General features: G+C 38.1%; 1 protein-coding gene across 1 annotated transcript; it reads left to right on the forward strand.

The window, feature by feature from the left end:
- Positions 1–485: 485 nt before the first annotated feature.
- tars1 (threonyl-tRNA synthetase 1) lies at positions 486–15,690 on the forward strand. Its single transcript, XM_062418061.1, has 19 exons — positions 486–631; positions 1,350–1,424; positions 1,966–2,156; positions 3,657–3,780; positions 4,588–4,712; positions 5,837–5,954; positions 6,049–6,113; positions 6,243–6,321; positions 6,543–6,689; positions 7,431–7,529; positions 8,679–8,845; positions 9,623–9,785; positions 10,773–10,910; positions 12,523–12,600; positions 12,837–12,937; positions 13,397–13,501; positions 13,725–13,797; positions 14,767–14,881; positions 15,008–15,690. The coding sequence occupies exons 1-19, from the start codon at positions 572–574 to the stop codon at positions 15,154–15,156; spliced, it is 2,172 nt and encodes a 723-aa protein (XP_062274045.1). The 5' UTR covers positions 486–571; the 3' UTR covers positions 15,157–15,690.
- The last annotated feature ends 4,035 nt before the right edge of the window (positions 15,691–19,725 follow it).

The raw sequence follows: 19,725 nt of genomic DNA on the forward strand, positions 1-19,725 counted from the left end.
ATTTTATAGAATTCTATGAATACAACATGTTTTAATGCTGGTTTTTGAATTGACACAAGTCATATTTGTACAGTTGCATAACTAAAAAATTGCATCAACTGCACAAACATTTTAAAAATTATGCCCCCCCAATTTTGTATACTGTGGGTCACATTGAGAAAAGTCCAGCTATAGGAATGCGTATACGGTTTTTACAGCTCTCAATTGTAAAAATGTGTCAAATTTGTCCATGAACAATATGTAAGGGTTAAAAGGGTATGCAGAGTTGAGAGCTTGAAAGAGGTGAGACTCCAGATTAGTCCAATTTTTAATTTTTTTGTGTGGATATTTTACATTCAAAGAACAGGCGTGAGATGGTTTCTGTGTGATGTTTACGGCAGAACATTCTTTGTTTGTATAATTCAGTATCAATCAGTCCACAGATGTGCAGCAATGTTGCATCAGAATCGCAACATCCGGGAGACGTCATCAGCCATCACCCGGCACCTTGACTGCCCACAGCTCACACACACACCGGTAGCTCACAATTCAAAAAGTTATCTCTTCAAGTGGGGTTAGCTTTTCACTTGCTATGGCTGATCAGACTGTCGTGGAGAAAATGAGCGACTTGAAAGTGGACGGAGGAAAAAAGGTGACACTTCTGTTCTCAGGACAGGCTAGTTTTTAGTCACATTAGCCTGCTAGCAGCTAGCCTAGCCTGTATTCAGATTCATGCTGTCAGCAGTGTGGTGCTAACACGTCGGCTAAGCTAAGCGTTTATAAGTAATGTTATGTTGTCTTTACCTTTAATATCACTCTCAAAATAACAGAAGCATTACGTTAGCTTGTGTTTTAAACTGCTATGGTGGGTAGTAATGCCACATTGCAGTCTGACAACCCAAGTTTAAAAAAAAAAAAAAAAAAAATCCATTGAAACTATGACAGTTTAATCTTTCTTACTTATAGGTGTGCTTACACGCATGTCATAGAAACACTTGGGGCCATTTTATGAAACGGTTATGTTATTTTTTACAAATCGGCACACACCCAATCCATCTTCAAGCCAAGCTCGCTTTAAAAACTGGTTTGAACTCCTCCACATTTTCTATTAATATATCTGGTGTGCGTTTCTACTTGGGAGGGCGCTGTCATGTGACGTGAACCATTTATAAAGTCTTTTTGGATCACTTTGTGCTGGATTTTGCCCAACACTTTATATGGAAGTTAAGTCAGATGTTGTAACCACTATGAACCACAAATACAAATACCAATAAGGAAGACCTCTTAAAACAACAGATCTTTGTATAGTGATAGGTTGGTGTGTGCATTTCCCATCTGAACTGTACGTAAACCTTGTGATATTTGGACAGGGAGGAACTGAAAGCGGCAAAGATGGAAAGAAGAAGGCAAAAAATGCTGCAGGAGACTCTGGAGGGAAGGCGGAGGTAAGTTGCTCAATCAAGAGCATAAAATATCAATATTTTAAGTGGATATTACTTTTTTTCATTTAGCAATAATGTAAAGTATGTCTACAGTTTTTATAGATCCTTCTGCACGTTCTTGCACCTGAAAGCAGACACGCCCAGACTGTTTGCTTGTTGATTGATACTTGTATGTTTACTCTGAAACAATGATGCTGATACAATTGAATTTTTGAAGCCAAAAATATTTAAAGAGTCTAAAAAACTCAACTGTAAATGTAGGTTTTAGTTTCAGTTCTTCAGTGCAGAACAAGTAGTGTACCAGCCTATGTGTCTTTGTGCCCAGGCGGTTGTGTTTGGTACTAATTACACAAAGACTATAATGAACTGCAAAGATAGTGGGTAAACAGAAAATCGATCACAAAATGTAATTTCTAGCACCCGGGTGTGAAGCCGTCTATAGCAACATTTCTCACAGATTAACGCACAATGAAATGTATATACAATGACAGCATTAACCTTTACCCTCACATTCACTCGCACCTTTTTTCTAATTGGCATTCAGCTGTCACCAGCACCTCAGTACATCGAGGATCGTCTCACTATGTACGCAAAGCTGAAAGCCGAGCATGATGCCCTGATGACTGAGAGGGCTGCGAAGGACAGCCGCCCGATCAAGGTGACCCTGCCCGATGGGAAGGTGGTGGACGCCGAGTCTTGGAAGACCACGCCATACCAAGTGGCCTGTGGAATCAGGTCAGTGTGATGATGAGATTGATGTCCCATTAGATGTGGATGGTTTTCCATATTGTCATTAAATGTGACACCTCGCTTTCATGTAGCACAATAAAAGGGCGGAAAACTCAACGCTGCTTCAGAAATTTAATTTCGAAAGAGTAGCTGTCAAATTTATTTATACAGCCTGTAATCACTTTCACAGTTTTAAAAGGCCTCCCAACACCCACATTATGAAAACTGTAATTGGAAATGACACCCCTCCAACCTTTGGCTGTCTACCAAACATAAGAAAATACTAATAATAGTGTTTTAAAAACTAGAGGAAACTTTGCCTGAAGGTAGTCAGAGAATGATCCTTGTCGGCATTGTCTAATATATATCAAGTGCCAGTAGTGTGTAAAAAGATTAAAACAAGATCAAAATTATAATAAACAGTAAAAAGCTTGGGGAAATTTTAAAGCTATGTATGTATACATACATATACATACATATATATAGTGTGAACAACTGCTTTTTTCAACCTTTTGTGGAGAGTTAATTTGAATTTCAGACATATCAGGCTAACCTCAGTGATGGGCACTGTACTGTAAGCAGCAACCATTTACCTTCTCCTCTGGCACACAACCAGGGCTGTGCAATCTGACCAAAATCTCATATTCCGATAAGGTAATTTAATATCCTGATAACAATCCATATGATGGTGTAACACATTTTCTGTGAATTCAGTGAATTAATAGTTTCTGGTTCATGTCCCTGTGGAGCTAAACCCTCTGTGTGTGTGTGTGTGTGTGTAATTACTGTAAATGCAATAAAAGCTTGTTGAGTAAAAAGCCAAGAAGAGTAATTTATTAATGTAATCCACACAAAAGATGGACAGACTCCAAATGATGAAAAATATTGCTGTAAACGAGTGTGATTTGCAATACAACAAAACAAGCAATAGAGCATAATATTTCTTTCTGTCTTCACACCATCTATATCATCATAATGCACAGCCCTAATTACAGCAGGTCTGTCAAACCAACGTGCACCTTGTAAGACCAGCTAAACTACATCTACTGTAGGTCTAGTGATGACATTAGTGTCACATGATCAGTACATCTAGGTGAGGTTGTGGAGTATATCAGTATATCACTTATTGCCATTGTAATGTCATTGTAATGATGTTGGGGAATTTGATTTATCTTGTGGATTATAATAGTTAGAAAGTAATTACTCAGTCATTTCGGAAAATAATGACATTTGAAACTAAAAATCTTTAGTTTCACTCGCCATTTTTCATACAAGCATGCACACATCTAGATAATCAGTATTAGAGCTATGTGTGGTTAATTTGATATTAAGGTTTGAATATCACTTTTATGTTAAACATTTTTAAATCTTAGTTGTAGAGTTTGTAATCAGAAGATGTTAAATTTGGACAATTTTGTTTGTTTAAAGTGGACTTGCCAGAATAATTTGATAATATAAATGTATATCTGCATGTTAATTAATATTTCATATTTACTTTTTTTTTAGCCAAGGCCTCGCAGACAACACAGTGATTGCCAAAGTGAACAATGGTGTGTGGGATCTGGACAGACCTTTGGAGGATGACTGCAGCCTTCAGTTGCTGAAGTTTGATGATGAAGAAGCTCAAGCTGTAAGTCCACGTCAGCTCTGGTCTGACACAATTATTAGATTTACATTTTTTTCTCCTTATATGACTTAGTAGATGGGATTGTTAAGCTGTAGAATTCACTCTAAACAACTCCTTTGGATACATAGTTTGAAGCCCTGCATCACTCAAAATACTCACCAACCAATGACAAAATGACAAAATATTTTAGCCTTACTGGTGTGTAGTTAGCATAGGCTGACTTGTGCGTACAAGGTTAAAGTGAAGAATGAGAGGTTTACATTAAATAAAAAAACCCAAAGCTCTGTGATTCGCTGAGTGTGCGAGCTACAAAGACATTAAGAAAACATAAAACACTGCTGTAATCATCAACTGTCATAAACATGGCAGCATATGGTCTACTGAGAATAACTACTAGACACGTCCCTGAAGTAAAAGCCCAATTTTATCTTCATTGTCTTAACAAAGTGCTAAATGTTTTACCACAAGGAGAAGCATTTGTCAGTTGACATTGTTAAGTACTTAAGAGAATCCAAAGTCTCAGTCAGTTTGCTTTTTTTGTAATTTGGCAGCATTGTAGCGGATTTATAACATATCTTTTTATGTTGTCAGCATCAGAAGAATTGATTTGCACTATTTAGATGGTTCAAATGTTCTCAAAGGCTTTAAAAAAGTCTGCAACACAGTGAATGAATGTAATATCGACATAGACGATGAAGGTCAACAGTCTTGATTTTTTCACCACAGTGATACTGACTTAGCATAAAGAGTTTGGCTTTGCTGTTGTTTTGCTAATCAGGCAGTACTTCTTTTTCCTTTTTTTTTGTTAAGGTTTACTGGCACTCCAGCGCCCACATCATGGGTGAAGCCATGGAGAGGGTGTATGGGGGCTGTCTCTGCTACGGTCCCCCCATCGAGAATGGCTTCTACTACGACATGTTCCTGGACAACAATGAGTGAGTCACACAAGCTTTGGTTTCACATTTGTCTGAATAAATAGTTGTGTGTTTGTCAGTTCTAATTTATTTTGGCATGTACTTTAAGGCTTAGCAGCTGTCACTCTTGCTAACTGTATAAGACCAGTGGCAAACACAGAACAGGTGGACTGTAATGACACTAATGCTGTCAAGCTGGATTTTTCTCAGTTGTGGATTTGAGATGACATATATCTATATCCGGGATCATAAAACCAAATCTATTCTAAACACGGACTAGGGATTACTTCAGTGAAGCTTTGAAAGTGTGTTGAGGACACCCTTAGGAAATTTGAACACTTCTACTCGTAAACAACTTTTTCACTTGACCTTTCCCTAAAACATACATTTCTCCCCGCTACAGGCTACAGGAGGGCGTGAGGAGTGTTGTCTAATTAATTCTACATCCTCCTTAATGAAGTCATTTTATGCTAATAGATTCCCAAAGACTGTTTTTTTTTTTTTTTTGCAAGGATATTTTGACATTGCCCAAGCCCTAAAGCCAAGGACTTCTAACTGTTTGCCCATGCTTGACAGAGGTTATCAGTTTGTGGCAGTCAAAGCATTATACTGGTGAACAAAAGGTCTTGTTTCAGCCATGATGCCCTCTTGAAACACTGGCAGGCTAAATTTAGCACTGGAGGCATTTTGAATATTAATGAGGGTTAGGGGTAGGAGATAAACCATAAGTTAGCCTGTTTGGCCGGCGGAAGTCTCTAGTACGCATGCTCTGCCCATACAGCATGAGCAGTATGTATTCATCCAGCCAGCATGTCAAACCCAACAACAAATTAAAAACTCTGGTACACTGTGGAATTGAGATTTATTTGTCAGTGATAGGCTTAATCAGCATCGTGTGAAGTCATTTGGCAAGGTCTTGAATGTAACAGATGTTCATTCATATGTAGTTCTGCACCGCAGGTTAAAATAACTTTATTATGACAGTACTTTATTTAACTTTATGACATTTAACTCTATTATAACAGTACTTTAACTTTATTTTATCAGTAGTTTATTGGCCCAGCCCTAATGTAGACAATTGAGTGGAAAAGTTATTGTTGGATGTACGTGTTCCTGGTTTGTTTATCTCTTGAATTTTTGAACAGGGGCGTATCAAGCAACGACTTCCCCGGTTTGGAGACCTTGTGCAAGAAAATTATCAAGGAGAAGCAGCCCTTCGAGAGGCTTGAGATAAAGAAAGAAACTCTGTTGGAAATGTTCAAGGTATCTCAGAGCACAAACACATGAAAAAAACACAAGAAACTTCCTTTTTAGGAATAATGCAGTGGTAAAATCTAATACCACCTCTTCTCGACAGTACAACAAGTTCAAGTGCCGCATTCTGAACGAGAAAGTCACCACTCCCACTACTACCGTTTACAGGTGAGTCTGGGACCTGTAGATTTAAACGTTTGTATTTTTTTAGTTCCTCTTTGTTCATCTTATATGTTTATGGTCCTTGAAACACATCTGTTTTTATTAGAGAATATTCATTAATATACTGCATTTCAGGTGTGGTCCCTTAATTGACTTGTGTCGTGGACCTCATGTGAGACACACTGGAAAAATCAAGGCGCTTAAGATCCACAAGGTGAGCTTTTTATTTCCTAACGTAGTGTTACTATATTTGTGGATTGATTCCTGATTGAAGTAGGATTTCATGTGCTGTATTATGCACCCAGAATATTTGTCAGTACACGCATCTGTCCCCATTTCTAGAGCAGAGTTACCTTACACTTTATTCTCAAGGGATAAGATGGGGCCCAAAAAAATATGATGAAAGCTAACAATCCTGTATTTGTGCTGTGCTAGAACTCTTCTACATACTGGGAAGGAAAGGCAGATATGGAAACCCTCCAGAGGATCTATGGAATCTCCTTCCCTGACCCCAAAATGCTGAAAGAGTGGGAGAAATTCCAGGAAGAAGCCAAGAACAGAGATCACCGCAAACTGGGCCGGGTAACTAAAGAATCCATTTCCATCTTAGTTTTTTGAAATGGTTTCTTCCCTCTTTTAAGAACTTTATTTAGTGCAGTACGTATATGTTGAAGTTTGTGAAGATGTGATTTGACTACAGACTTGCAGCGATGATATAACCAAAACAAATATTGTGGTTTACAGGTAGAATTCTTCTAAAGCTAGAAATATATGAAACAGTGTCAGATCTTCAAAGACATTTATGAACAGTGTGGAAATATACCGCAGCTGGATTTGCAGTGGTGTAGTTACATTTTCTGGCTTATGAAACATCATACTACAAGAAAACCTTCATAGTTTTAAATCTCAAAGATAAACATTTGAGGAAGTATCACTATCACTATGATGTGCTGTTTCTTTTAGGATTTAGAAAAGTTGTTCATTTTCATGTGTTAATGAATTGATGCGTTTCTTAGCGTAAAAAGAAATATTGAGAATGTTTGGAAGTAAAATAGTCATCTGTGAGAAAGCAGTACTCATTTAGAAGTACTTCACAATTTATACTTATAGTATTAATCTGTAAAATGATTGTTGACGTGTGTGTGGTGTTGCTGTTTGTTTAATTCATTTAATATAACAAAAGTGAGCTGAGCAGGAGACAGAGTATATTGCTAAAGTATTAACTACAGTATGCAAATGTTTCATTATCTTAAATAAAAACCAGTTTGGACTGAGTGGCTGCCTTCATAGTTATAAATCGTTTTTTCCCTTCTTCTTCATCAGGAGCAGGACTTGTTCTTCTTCCACGACCTGAGTCCTGGGAGCTGCTTCTTCTTGCCAAAGGGAGCCTTCATCTACAACACCTTGATTGAGTTCATCAGAGTAAGTCAAAGCTGTCAAACCCAAAGCGGAGAATTGCTGTGATCTTACTCTAAACTTAAAGACATAAGGAAGGACAAAAAGTGAGTCAGAAAGTTTAAATTTGCTGGCAGACTGGATGAACAGGGAGAAACAGATGTGTGTGTGTGCCTTTAGTCAGCCTGTGCAATAATAACATATTTACATATTCACAAAGTTTCTTGATGCAACATTACTTATATATGCTCTTGAAATGCATCAAGTCTTAAAAACTGATGTAGATATAAAGTTATAGTGTCACAACTCAAATGTAATAAGACCTTTTGTAGATTTGCAATCATATCAACATAATATATTATGTGTTCTCACAATTATAATACTGTCCTACATAGACATGTTGCATTTATGTATATTACTTATTTCTTTGATCAGTTTTGGCCAGATAATGAAAAATCTTTGCTCAATGTCAAACTAATTTATGACTTTCAAAATAGCATAATATTCAAGCCTGTTTATTTTGAACAAATTGAAAGCAGTGATACATGAAGTGACAGTATTAAAGAAAAGCTCTGCTGCACCTTCTTCATAATTAAAAGCCACGCAGGTAATTTGATTTAAGCATTGATTTTCTTTGTCTTCCAATAGTCCACTGTGCAGTGTAAATTGGAACTAATTTGACTTTTATGTGGTAAATAGAAGACTGAGGAGATTTTGAATAATATGATTTGTTTGTACAAGCAATGAAACACCTCCAACATCTCAACATTTGTAGCATACGTGATTATTAGGATTTAAAACAAATTACACAGTTGTCAGTATTACTTTTGGTTTAAAATTTTAAGTGACATCCAACAAAACAGGCTAACCTAAGGTACAATAAAGGTCTATAAAACTGACAAATATGTAAAAAACAAAAATGTGGGAGCATGGGCTGAATTTCTTGTTTCATTTCCTTTGAGTTTACCCCCAAATCTCCTTCACAATGTGGAACAAACAAGGGTGTAAATATTCAGTGGTATAAATATTCTTTGGGGGAGTTTGCTTTCTCTAAATCTTTGAGTTATGTGTGTTTTTGGGGAATACGCACTGTTTATCGGTGAGTCCCCAGGTATTGACAGAAATTGTTTTGAACAGTTGTTTGTTGTTGTGACATGTACACATTGTCTTTGGCAGAGTGAGTACAGGAAGAGAGGTTTCCAGGAGGTGGTGACTCCTAACATCTACAACAGTAAGCTGTGGCAAACCTCCGGTCACTGGCAGCACTACAGCGAGAACATGTTCTCCTTTGAGTCTGAAAAGGAGATCTTCGCACTCAAACCAATGAACTGCCCAGGACACTGGTAAAGCCTTCTTTTCCTCACATTCAGATATGATTGAAAGTTTGCTTTAAATTAGCAAATCAAAGTCTGTTGTTACAGACTCTTCATCAAGTTTTGCAATGGTGTAAAATATATTTTTAGTCTTTTGGAGGCAGGTTTGTTCTTCTCTAGCACTTAATGCATTTGTAACATCACATGAGTTCAGTGTAGAGTTGTAACCTTGCAAAAAAATTGAACCTGGTTGCAATATTCACTACCACAGCATACAAAGAGCACAATCAAGCAATGTTTCAGAACATTTGGAACCGCTTTATAACTGCTCAGGGGATTTGTTATCGCTCACTCGATATGAATTAGTTTGACATTTTACTGCTGTAGTTTATCATTTAGTTCAACTTAACTTGAAATGGACTGATAGTCTTGCCATGTTTTCAGTTGTTGAATGACCCACTTCAATTTAGTGCTAAATGCCGCATTGCAGTGTAAAGAGCCAGACTGCAGTTCTTTGTATTCAAATCTTTTATCTCTTTTTTTTTTTTTTTTTTTTTTTTTTTTTTGACTGTTCCAGTCCTTGTGCTATCCACAAAGGCACCCCCTCTGGAGATCATACTGAAATGGAAATTGAGCTTGCAAACACATATTGTCAAAGCATTGAATGTCAGTTAAATCAAATATTGAACTCAGCCTTTCAGTGTTATTAAAGCAGTAGAGCAATTTCTAGTTAGTGTGATAAATCTAGGCAGCAGTTGGCATTCGTATTTTTATGTATATTTATTTACACTCTTTGTTTGGCGACAGTCTGATGTTTGATCACCGGCCACGCTCCTGGAGAGAGTTGCCCATTCGCATGGCCGACTTTGGCGTCCTGCACAGGAACGAGCTGTCGGGAGCCCTCACTGGCCTCACCCGTGTCCGCCGCTTCCAGCAGGACGATGCTCATATCTTCTGCACCATGGACCAGGTGAGGTCCGCCATTGACACAGTGACAAACGTTAACTGTCTCCACTTTCTATATTGATCATTAAAACATACACCACATATTACCAAGAAAAACTCTTCAAAGCAAGTTAAACATTGTGAAAAACAAAACAAAGCCATTACATAGTTAACAGAGAAATGACTTCCTTTTAGAGAAGGCCAGCTCTGGAGCCTCTTAGTATATCAGTGTCTTGCTGGCACAGTTTATTAGATGAATTCAGGTGATGTGGTCATTGAGCAGCCTGTCACATTTTCAGATAAAGCGAGAGAACTCCACCAGCTGCTGCAGCTGGATGTCGCAACTTGCATATTAAGTTCTTCCACCAAAAAGGAGCCATGCTCATGTTGATACACACAACAGGATTTTGGAAAGCAGAGGAGACTTCTTAATTAGTTCTTAATTAATTAGGCGATTGAATGATTAATTATTTTATTGCACTTTGCATACAAATTATTTCCATTTTTAATTTTTCACTTTTATCGCAACAGCTGGAAAGCAGTGCTTGTACTCTTGTCTTTTGTTTTGTACAAAATCAAAACAACCTTAAAGCAGACTTCAGATGGTATGTTCTTATAATTATATATGCCTTGAGGTTTATAATCAGTGTCTCCAGATGGAGAAATGAAAAAACTGTTTCACATTTAGATTTAGGAGAGACTTTTCCCCTGTAAAATGGAGGCGATCCATTTTTTTCAACTGATCTTCTGTGTTTAATATCCTGTTGTACCACATGTTTTTCACATCTGAGCTGCCTGCTTAAAATTTGTGATTTGACACATGCATGTGCATGATTGCCTTATTTTAAGTACTCGTCATGTTATCTACAATGAACCATTACATATTCTAATTTAATTTCTTTAGTGACACTGTAATAAAAAAGATATAATCAAGTATTAAGCCAGAAGTTAAAATTGGAGCCATGTCCAGATGGATGATGCAAATTCTGTTTCATGCTGTTTTTGATTCCAGATTGAGGAGGAGATCAAAGGCTGCCTAGACTTCCTGAGGACTGTGTATGACGTGTTTGGCTTCACTTTCAAACTCAACCTTTCCACAAGACCAGAGAAATTCCTGGGAGACCCCCAAGTCTGGGAACAAGCAGAAAAGGTAATCAGAACACCCCTTGTTTTTTTATGTATAGTTGAAGATGTGAACAACTTACAGAGTCTCACTGAAAATTAGGACGGAGATCTGTGATATTATCAAGATGGGAATTTTGGCACCACTCCTCTGACAGACAATGGATTGTGATTTATAGACTCAAAGAACATCTATATTTTAATGAATGAGTTTTATTCAGTTGAACTGCCATCAGTTCTGAAACAGTCCCCTCCAGAGAATCTAAATTAGTGTTATCGCTGTCTCCCTTTGCTGTCAAATCAAATTTATTCTCTGTGGACCAGCTCCATATTTTATATCTTAGGTTCAGCTATAAGTTGCTGTGGGAGAGCAGGTAATGTTTCAAACTAGGTTGAACAAAGTGATAACAAAAGTGCGCAAGTTAAACTAAGTGATAATGAGTCTTTTGCTTGGTGCTTTCAGCATTAGATGAAACAGAGCGACGATCTCTCATGAGAAACTTCAAATGTAAAATATACTGTAGATCGGTACAATCAGAATAAAACGTCAGCTGTTAGATAAAAGTGCTACGAGTGTACTGTATTGATTTAACAAGTGTATGAAGCACATTTAAATGGTTTCTTAGTCCAGTAAGCCTTCACTGACACGCTCTGAATGGATGAAAGTGTTTTGACGGAGACAAAGCATGAGTTCCGTTTTACAGCAGGTCAAGATTGTTTTTCACTTCATTTTCCTCTTGATCTGATTGTTACAAGTATGTTTCATTTCACCAGTGAGATATTACATCTTAGTGCATACGTCTTTACTTGGTCATAGGCTCCTTCAGGTCACCTACAATCTTCCACAGGGGACAATAATAAAATGTGAGCAGGGTAAGATGTAGATAGGGGTACTTAACTGTAATCATTGGATATATGCAATCCTCCTGTTTCTACATGCATGGGTATTTTATAAACTTTAAATAACTCCTTTTGATTTCTGTCCTTGGTTTAGTCAGCAATGTCAGTGTTTCATTTTACCTGTATTTTGCCTGCTGGATGAAGAACATTTTTTCAAGAACAATCAATCCAGTAGCCACAGGAACTATTTAAATACTAAACAGTATTTAGTCCGCTTATTGACAGAAGAGACCAGATCATTTTAAATACTAAAGAGATTTTGCTGCTTCTTAAATGATGGTTTGCCTTTCAGTCTGTGTGTAATTAAGGATTAGTCACAACTCTCAGAATAGCAATAATATCTGAATACTACCAGAGTAGCTGGAGTTATTAAAAAATAAATTGTACAGCTGCTTTGCTTGACCTATCAGGATGCTTTCTCTGAGGAAAACATTTCCCACATAAAGCACTGACTTTTTGATTAATGTTTGCACGCACAAAGGTGGAAAATTATGTACACAAAAAAGGACTTGTAAACTTGGCATAGTCACTGGAACAGAACTTGCTGCGTGTTTCCCTCACCTCATTAACTCCCACAAGCAACCATAAAATATTATTGAGACGTTAACATTTCTCAGTTCAGTGATTGGTTCCAGATGAAGAAAATGTCAGGTCTAAATATACAGCTTTGCTTAATATTACTGTTTATTTGCATGTTGGTCAGCCAGTAATTAATTGTTTATTTGTTTGTTTTTTTACAGCAACTGGAGAACAGCTTGAATGAATTTGGGGAGAAATGGGTTCTGAACCCGGGTGATGGAGCTTTCTATGGACCAAAGGTGAGCATGTGCTGCAGTAATGATAAACTTAAATTGTGAGACAGCAGGAGGGGTCGACTGTAGCTCAGGGGGTAGAGCATCCATGTCATATATTATAGTGTTGGTGGTTCGATCCCTGGCCCCTCCGGTCCACATGTCAGTGTCCTTGAGTTAATGAGAGGCAAATTGTAAATCACTTTGTCCATTAAGGTAGAAAAGTGCAGTCCATTTACCGTCCATTTTGTCCTTCTCTGCAGATTGACATTCAGATCAAGGATGCCATCGGCCGATACCATCAGTGTGCCACAATTCAGCTCGATTTTCAGCTACCAATCCGCTTCAACCTCACATTTGTTAGGTAATTCATCCACCTCTTTTTATCAATAAAAGTAAAAATAAAGAATTACGGAACAAACTGTTGTTGCAAATCCTCATATTTTGTAGATTGTGACACAATTAACAGTATCTAAAATTGTGGATCTCTCACACTAATAAATCAATGTTAAGACATATGGGATAAAATGAGGTAAAGCTTTAGCAAAAAAAAAAAGATTTGTTAAACTCCATTTGTGAAGAAGTAATTTTCTTTGTGTTTCTTGGATTCAGCTCCCTGAAACCAATTGTCTTGGTGCATTATTTTAACCAGCTTCTCTGTTTTTGTAAATAAGAATGAAAGTAACCATTGTACAGCTGGAATGCTAATGACATGAAAATTTCTCCAGATGATCACTATCGTTCTGCTGTTTTTTACTTCTCTTGTTGTGTGAGTCCTGGTTGTTGCTGACGCTGTTATTGTCCCCTTGAAATGATTTTGTAGCCATGATGGTGACGACAAAAAGAGACCAGTGATTATCCACAGAGCCATCCTGGGATCAGTTGAGCGGATGATGGCTATTCTGACTGAAAACTACGGAGGGAAATGGTTTGTATACAGTGAATTTTAATTAATAATTAAAAAGTGTCAAAAAGGACTTGACTCCAGACATTTGTTTTATTGCAATTATTCATGAGCACTGACAATGGCTTTCTAATAGAAGCACCTCAGCTGTGTGTAAATATTTTCACAGGTATTTTGTAGATTGTGCCTGACCTGCTTTTCTGCTGTCAAACCAAATGCAAATGTGTCTTCTTCTCTTCTGTTTCAGGCCTCTGTGGCTCTCTCCTCGTCAAGTGATGGTTGTACCTGTGGGACCGACCTGTGATGAGTACGCTCAGAAGGTAACCACAGACCACAGCAACTTATTCTAACTTCAGAGACAGCACAAACTGTACTGAAACGGTTTATATTAGACAAAATGATCAAACTACTTGATAGAGTAATCATTATGTAAATAGTGATTAGTTATAGCCCTCTGTTTTACTTGTAAAGCCTGTTATATGGTTCTGTTAGTTTTTTTTATTTTTTGGGATGTTATGTGAACGTTTTCTGTCAACTGCACGAAGTCACATAAAATACTGTCAGTGCTTCTGAAGTTCATGTTTTTGCATCTTGAAGTGTGTGCAGAAAACTAAATGAATGGGAGGAAACTAACATGGATTTTATCTGCTTGTGCCATCTGTTGTATTAGTTATTGTAACATTGGACAATTGTGTATTGCGGAGAACGAGGCAGCGCTGCTTTACAAAAAAATGGAAAGAAAAGACACAAGCAGAGTCAGATAATCATACAAACAAGCTGAGAAAAGACTGGTGTGCAAGATTAAGTGGCATTTGGCAGAACGGACCTGGCAGAAATGGAATATAATATTCATAAGTATGTTTTAATTAGTGTGTAATCCCTTATATCTACATGGGTAGTGGGTCCTCTTCCATGGAGCCCACCATGTTACACCACCATGTTTCTACAGTAGCCCGGAACAGACAAACCAAACACTGGCTCTAGAGAGGGCCTTTCGCAATTCATTGGTTCTCCTGCATGCTTGGAAGGGGATAGGTAGTCAGTTGGTTGCAATCTGCAACGTCATCGCTAGATGCCACTAAATCTTACACACTGGACCTTAAACCCAGAGAAGGTACCACTGAGATGTCGCTAAAAATCCTTCATCTCACTGGAAAACTGTGCTCACAACTACAATACCTATGGCTTGTCAATGTTCAACCAGCAGTTTGAATTAGTAATTGTTTAAAACATGCTGACATAGACTCACCTGTTTTAATTGTTGGTCATTTCTCTGGTTAATGTGGCAGGTCCAGCAGGAATTCCACCAAGGCGGCTTAATGACTGACGTGGATCTTGACCCTGGATGTACTCTGAACAAGAAGATCAGAAATGCACAGTTGGCTCAATACAACTTCATCCTGGGTCAGTAGCAACACACTCTGTCTGTCATTTATAACTGTCTTTATCGTTATCTCCCCCTCACTGTCTATCTAGATATTGATTTCCTTTGTTTTCTGTCCTCTTTGCATGTTTCTTTACCTGGAAAAGTGGTGGGAGAAAAGGAGAAGACCAGCAACACTGTCAATGTACGTACCCGGGATAACAAAGTCCATGGAGAGCGCAGTGTGGAGGAGTGCATCCAGCGTCTGAAAGAGCTGAAGTCTTCCAGGTGTAAGAATGCCGAAGAGGATTTCTAAGCTTTCCTGAAGCTATCAGCTTGTCCTTCTCTCAACAGTACCAAGTCTAGTAACTTTAAAAAGTCATGTGGTTGAAATCAGTTTTCCATGAGGGATGAAACTACTTTCACAGCGTTGCCTAGTCCCCTTTTTGTCCCCAAGAAATCACATTTTTCAGATCAGACAATTATGGTGGGTTTTTTTGTGGTGTCTTCCATTTCCTCTTTACTGTATCTGTATGGTTTCTGTTTTAGTCACACGGTTTTCATTTCTCCATGGATCGAAATTACATTGTCGGCAGCCCCTCTGCTTATGCTGAAATACAACTAGTGAGACTCTGATTAGGTCTCTGAACAGCTTTACAGACCTCTTGTGTAGCATTGAATAAATTGTACCATATAACTGCTCTCAAAACCTTTTCAATATTTAATGAACTGGATCAAAACAGAAGGGAAATGCTTTGTACCACTGTCTTAACAGTTTGTATCAGTCACTCATTTTTTCAGGGAACTGTACAAGGGTTACAATTTTGGTAATTAAACAGTCTATTCTTAACGGGTGTGTACTACTTTTTTTTTAATAGGATACAAGTTAAAATTCACCTTTCCATGAGGATATTTCACCAGCAAAGGCTGTTTGTCTTCATAATTACACTGCACCTCTATTAAATGGTTAAAGATTTGGTATTTTAAATTGAAATTATTAGAGTTCAAGAGTGAAAGCATCACATTTTTCATTTGTAAGCGGAGGTGGATTGGAGTTAGAGAAATGAGGGTACCACTGAGGTGAAAACGGATCCTTATCACCTTCCTCCACTAGTGCTTCATCATTTGGGACGCAAAACAGCAATGTGCTGGAGGGGAAACACCTGATGCTCCACATTATTACATGCTTACTGAACCATTTTGTTTTGCTCCATCGAACTAAAGCACAAGGGGAAAGGTTGATTTTTATTCAGAATACTCTTACTTTATACTCTAATAACATATTTAAAAACAGTAATATGAGTCCGTATATTCCTTTTTTTTTTAAGAGAGCAAAATGTTCTGGATTTCATGTAATCTGTAAACATGCAGAGGAGATCATACAAATAAGCCAACCATTGGTGCTCATTATTTCTGCTCCAGCTATGTGAAAATATACTTACTGTCATACTGTCCACTTCAATCTGTAATACAGTAACAGTTTTTGAGTATGTATACATAAATCTTGAACCCACCTTCCACTTTCAGTCTCAGATTTTTATTCCAGCCACTAGTCGGTGCTATATTTGTGCACTCCACCAGCACAGCTGGAACAGACACAGTGAGTACAGTGTGTTTCAGCTGTCTAACAACTGGGAGAAGTGGCCCTGCACAGATCAGTGCTTTTGTGGATAAAATAACACAGCAAACCTGGTAAAAGAAACAAAAGGCATTGGGGCAGCTTTGCTTCTACTTTGCCTTCTTTGTTCATTTAAAGTTGGTACAGTATTTATGAGATTCAGTAAAAATTATATAGAAAATGGGTAAAGTCTTGTCCTACTCCTGGCTTTAGGATGTGGTCGTAAATGTTCGCTGTTTTATTTGGAAATTGCCTTTTTAAATTATGCAAACGTTGTCCATTAATTTAAGTAGGAACATTAGCGCTGAGGTTAAAAGTTAGAGCAAAAGATGGCCTCACAGTTGCAGAAGAGACCATGTGGACCCAACTCTGAATCCAGGCCAATGAAAACATTGATTTTGGCTGCTCTACAAGTTGCAACTAATTAAAATAAGTGAGAGGCCATCACTTATTTTGAAGTTTTCAGCACCAAATAAAATATGTTCACAGGTTTGGTTTCTTGTGTAGAAAATATACTTACTAAAAGTCATGGGTGTGTCATATGATTAAATTCTCTTCTATTATTCTTTATTTTTATCATTATTATTATTATTATTGTTATGAGTATTCAAAACTTATGTTGAATGTTTAGTTGTGTAAAAATGTTTATTAGAAGGTAAGTCTCACCTCTGAAAATGTAGTTTAACATTTTTAAAAAAAAATCTCAAATAAAAAAGTGGGCATACTCCTATGTCCTGGTTCCCATATTCCTAATTCGCTCCTTATCATAGTAACTACCCTAAATATGATGGCCCATGTCTGATCAAAAAATGAGAAAAACTTAAAACACCAGAACAAAGAAATCAGATAACAGAAACACACAAACTCATACTGTATCAAATCTGTCCACAAGGTGGAACAGCTGAACCAGAATCACGTTGGGGGAAAAATGAGGGGGGGCTAATGTCGGTGGAGTGTGGGAGAGAAAAACATTTTGATAGGGGGTTAATGAAAAAGTCAATGGAGTAGGAGAGTGTCAACAGACAGGGCGAGACAGGCAGAAATCTCAAGGGATTCAGCTCGGCTGTTGACTCTCAGCCTCCCTGTGAATCCTCGCTCCCTCTTGGATCCTTCCTGTACGCTTCACTGGAAACCAGGCAATGAAGGGTCACAACGCTTCACTGAACTGAGCAAACTTTTCTTTCTCTCTCCACACATGCATTTCAAGGTATCGATTCACATGTTAAAGGGTCCCACTGCTGCAGTTCTTTACTTAAATGATGCTGAGATGGTCATGGTGTGAGCTCTCTTTTTATGACTCAGGTTAGTCCTATTGTTTATAAAGTATTTTTTTGTTTTCGTACCAACCCCTTTTCTGCCCTGTGTCAGCTGTTTTTATGATCAGTGATGCTTTTGAAAGTAACTCCAGAAAAAAAAATCCCTGTGCACATTGTAAGGGATGCAGTTTATTTATACTAACATTTTCTAATGGTCCAGCCTTAAAGGAATAGTTAGACATTTTGTGAAATATGCTTATTATCTGAGAGTTAGATGAGAAGATCAATACTACTCTTACATCTGTGTAGTAAATATGTAGCTAAAACCAGCAGCGGGTTATCTTAGCTTGGCATAAAGACTAGAAACAGCGAGCCTGGATCTACCAAAAAGTAGCCTACAGAATTAATTAGTGAGCTTTAGAGGCGATGGTAGACAGATGTTATTACTTTTGGACCAAACAAAAACTGGTTGAATGCAAAAGTACCTTAAAGTGCAATACCACCAACGGCCACTAGATGCCGGCTCCAAAAAATCCCTGGCTCCAATTAACTTCCATTTTAAAAGAGAGTCAATTTCTCTCCACAAATAGTAAGTCAATCATTTTTTTGTACAAGGCATTACGGTCTAAATCTCTAAATTCAGATCGTCTAATAAGTGTGCTGATGGTCATTCAGGAAATGATTGCTCTATTAATAAGATTTTAAGACTTAAAGTTGGCTTCGATGTCCGCCATGTGGGCGTTAATTGACAGCTGTGATTGACAGTGGGCTCACTGCTGCTCTCCCTGGCTCCAGGACTCGCACTGTTCGACTATTGACACAGTATTTCAGTGAGATTAGTGTTACTTGATTATGATACCTGCCCTCTTAGCACAATTCAGATAAAATAACTAACATTAGCCCAAGTATGCAGTGCTTGGTGTTCCCAGTAAACTAGCTTTTGCGTCAGTTTGAGGTAGTGAGATGTGTTTCCAGAGTGTGAAAGGCAACATCCTGCACTCCTTACTCCTTACATGTATGTGGAAGGTCCTGATTCCAAACAGAACAGATGCCGCATACAAGTATCAACTCTGGGCTTTAATCCAACTCTGATGCAATCCAATCACACCTCGGTACATCCATCTTTATAAACAGTCTAAGCTTTTGACAGAGGCTAGCTGTTTCCCCCGGTTTTCAGTCTTTTTGCTAAGCTAAGCTAACTGCCTGCTGAATGTACCTTCATACTTAAGAGATGGATATGAGAGCTGTATCTTCTCATCAATCCCTTAGCAAGATTTGTCATACCATCTCCTTTTCTCCCCCTCTGCGTTAAAAGTTGTTGTTGTTGTTCACTGTATGTGTTTATGTGTTGCTTCCTTTGTCACCATGACAACTGACAGCAGTCACTGCTGTTGTATAGTCAGTCTGTATGATGTATGTAAAAGGTTTTTTCCCTCTACTTTTCTTTCCGACAGTGACAGCCAAAAGCCAAAAGCCTCCCAAGTGACACACTCGTGTTCCTGCCTTCTCTCCGCCCTTGCATCCATGAGCCATGTTACTTCTGGAGCAAAGAAATGCATATTTGAATGCTTCCCAACCCGTTTTCTTCTCCAGAATACTTCTCTGTCTCTGCAGTAACTCCTACACCCCCTGCCACACACACATGCACACACCCTCCTGCACCATTACCCCCTCTGCATAAATGCAACAGAACCCCAAATTATGGTCAGCCGCTCGTGAAGTTAGTTTTGCTTGGGAAAACCAAGCTGCCATCTTTAATATCACAATGTTACCAAATTATATGGTTCTAATTGGGAATCGTTTGATCACACTTTCTGGCATCTGGAAAGCTAGCGTGTGACCTTAACATGCTTTTTTCTCATCTCAAAAGTATGATCTCTGCCTCTGACCCAGCATAAATTAAGTAAACCGCTTTACACCAAGGAGAGGCCTTTGCCACCAGTCACACCCTGCATGTAGCCAACACCAACATTTCACTGTGAGTATCTGTGATGTAGGTCTGCAGGATCTG

The sequence above is a fragment of the Scomber scombrus genome, chromosome 4 (assembly GCF_963691925.1).
Source record: "Scomber scombrus chromosome 4, fScoSco1.1, whole genome shotgun sequence".
In the NCBI taxonomy this organism is placed as follows: domain Eukaryota; kingdom Metazoa; phylum Chordata; class Actinopteri; order Scombriformes; family Scombridae; genus Scomber; species Scomber scombrus.

Excerpts from the sequence above, each read along its gene's own strand:
- tars1 (XM_062418061.1), top strand. The coding sequence starts at position 572 with ATGGCTGATCAGACTGTCGTGGAGAAAATGAGCGACTTGAAAGTGGAC. Across the intron at positions 8,846-9,622 it reads ATGAACTGCCCAGGACACTG|TCTGATGTTTGATCACCGGC; the intron begins GTAAAGCCTTCT and ends GTTTGGCGACAG. Across the intron at positions 13,502-13,724 it reads GAAAACTACGGAGGGAAATG|GCCTCTGTGGCTCTCTCCTC; the intron begins GTTTGTATACAG and ends CTTCTGTTTCAG.